The sequence below is a fragment of the Saccopteryx leptura genome, chromosome 8 (assembly GCF_036850995.1).
Source record: "Saccopteryx leptura isolate mSacLep1 chromosome 8, mSacLep1_pri_phased_curated, whole genome shotgun sequence".
Classification (NCBI taxonomy): Eukaryota; Metazoa; Chordata; class Mammalia; order Chiroptera; family Emballonuridae; genus Saccopteryx; species Saccopteryx leptura.
In genome coordinates, this window is record NC_089510.1 from 97,027,485 (window position 1) to 97,030,246 (window position 2,762).

The 2,762-nt window shown below is 38.2% G+C and overlaps 1 protein-coding gene across 1 annotated transcript; it reads right to left on the reverse strand.

Annotated features, from left to right (window-relative positions):
- Positions 1–353: 353 nt before the first annotated feature.
- Positions 354–1,439, reverse strand: ARL14 (ADP ribosylation factor like GTPase 14). Its single transcript, XM_066347331.1, has one exon. The coding sequence runs from the start codon at positions 1,412–1,414 to the stop codon at positions 758–760; it is 657 nt and encodes a 218-aa protein (XP_066203428.1). The 5' UTR covers positions 1,415–1,439; the 3' UTR covers positions 354–757.
- Positions 1,440–2,762: the final 1,323 nt, after the last annotated feature.

Here is a 2,762-nt window from a genome sequence, read left to right on the forward strand (position 1 = left end):
GGCTCCAGTTCCTGTTTGATCAGTGCAGTGAGCTGTACATAGTACTCAAGTGATGATTGTTATACTAAATTATACTGAAGCCAGTGTTGGGGCTGCAGCTTCGAGCTGAGCTAAATTCCAGGTCTTTCCCTGAACTCGAAATTGTTACCCTGATCCCCAGAGCTTTAAGATACGCTCAGTATGGGCAAACATAGCCTCTGGGCAATTAACAGCCTGGAGTTCATTGTTTGATTCATTATATAAAGTTCCCAGCAATAGATTTCAAAAAGCTGGCAGGAATCCAAGAGAAAAATGTTATAAAGCAGATAGATAAGGATTTACAAAATGGTAACATCAAACTTTTTCTTCTCCATAATTTAAAGTTTATTTTTTATACCACCCAGCTATTACATAGGAGTGTGGTAGAAATTTAATACCTGTAACAATTGAAAACAATTTGAAAGAATTCTGACTATTAGCAGACATTTTACTTAGTAGTCATATAAAAATAATAAAGCAATAATTTGGTCATAAATATGATTATTCTGAACCATACAACATGCACAAACTTGTAAATTTTTCATTCTCAATTATTATTACCACAGTTTGCTAAAGTGCCCAGACAAAAATAATATTTTATAGCTATTAGTCTTAGTTGTTTAACTTAATATAGATGAAATAACATCTCAAGAAATGGTTGCCATCTCAGCAACCTGCTTTTCTCACTTGGCATAGAGAAAAAATTATCCTTTCAACTTTGTCTTTAACAGCTAGGACCTCAGTTCTGCTTGAAGAATGCTACAGTATCTGGTCTTGACTTCATGTGGCTTTTCACAAATTCAGTTAATTTCCTGAACCCCTCAGTCAGCCCATCCCCGGTGATGGCACAGCAGGGCTGCACGTACCAGTTCCGGTCACAGCAAAGCTTTTTCACTTTGAACACTCTAGTGATGTCCTCAGCAGTCAGAGCTCCAGGCTCATCTTGTTTGTTGGCTAATAGAACAACAGGCACATTTTTAATATGTTCATTCTTCAAAATGTGCTCAAATTCTCTCCTGGAGGCTTCCAGTCGTTGTTTGTCCGTGCTGTCCACAACATACACCAGCCCATCCGTATGCTCATAGTAACAGTCCCACATAGTTCTCATTTTCTCTTGTCCTCCAACATCCCAGACCGTGAGCAAAAGACTCTTTTCCAACTCGATCATCTCTACATTGAAACCTATTGTTGGGATGGTCACAGTATCCTCAGCAAACTTTAATTTATAAAGGAGAGTAGACTTCCCAGCAGAGTCAAGTCCCAGAAGAAGAATTCGGGCTTGCTTGACTTTAGGGTTTTTAGAACTCCACACACCCATTTTAAGCTTTTTTTCCTTTAATGAATTTTTCTTTTGGTCAGAGAGAATGTTTCCTCTCCGGGTCCTGCGTGAAAACATTAGGAGGAAAAAAGAGAGCAGATGCTTCATATTGTGTTCTAAGAAGAGGAGCTTGAGTGTATTTATGTTGTAGCTTATCAGCTTGATTATGGACAAACAGTGTGTTATTTGCAGTTCCAACCAATCCTGAGGAATCTGTGGTGTGAGTAACCAGCCAATGTCATAGTACCTCCAAGGGGAAATTCTTTGTGAGTGAGTAGGACTCAGGAGGGGCCTGCCGGGGGGAGGGGGGGGGACGCTGCGGCCTGTTCTCTTCTGGATATCAGAAATCTGAAGGGATCAAAGCTTTAGACGTGCATGGGAGCATGATTTGGCAGCAGAATAAAAATTTCAATAGTTTGTAGAGCTTCTCTGGTTATTTGGCCATTTATCTTATCCCAGTGGTAAATAAGTAACCAGACTTCTGAAGTCAGAGAGTTTATCTCACACTTCCTGATACAGTATCTTCAGTACTTTCCCCTTGTCCAGATAACTTAGTAGGAAGCCTAAAACTTCCCAAGGTTATCAGAACCTTACTCTCATAATCACATAGAGAATCACTTCTTTAATCTTCTAGGCATAAAATTTACACTAGTCACAAGACCAAATTTATAGAGGAGGAAGTTTATAACATGACAAATTTAAAAATTAAAGACACAGTCTGAAGTTGACAAATTGATTTATTTGGAATTAATATCTTGAAAAATATTTTTATGTATTTATCTCTTCTATGTCTCAATATTTCATCAACATAATGGTAAAGAAATAAAAAGAATATATAAACCCACAATTAGAAGACAGGAGAGTCTATCGAAGGGTGGGCAATTTTAACAAAATTCTGGCAGATAGAATATAGATGGAAGATAAGTGGCAACAGGATAAAGCTGAGGCTTGGGGTGCTGATGCACAGTTTATAGAAGAAAGGGGTGAAATGAGAGACTAAAACAGTTGAAGTCAACTTAAAGTCTGAATCAGGAGCAACATACACATACACAAACCCCTCTGCTGAGTGACATTTCCGCAATGAGAAGTTACTCCCTAGGCAAAAAAAACTAAAGGGTTCTTTTGCTTTGGCAATTGGGAGTTTACACATCATAATGCCTAACTTGGCATTCAATAACCTACAGCCATCCTGGCAGCTGGCAAACATTGCTCATCTGCACTTTCAGATCAGCTTTTCAGCACACAGAGCTTCCTATACCTAATACATAAAATCCTTTGATATGAATGAGGGAAAGAACAAGACAGAAATAAGAACACTTTAAGAAAGTCTAAGTAGAGGCAGTGCAGGGAACAAAAGAAAGTAAGTTGTTTTTGTTTTTTTGTGTTTTTTTTTGTATTTTTCTGAAGCTGGAAATGGGGAGAGACA

Bases quoted from the DNA above. Each gene is read 5' to 3' on its own strand.
- ARL14 (XM_066347331.1), bottom strand. From the start codon at position 1,414: ATGTTTTCACGCAGGACCCGGAGAGGAAACATTCTCTCTGACCAAAAG.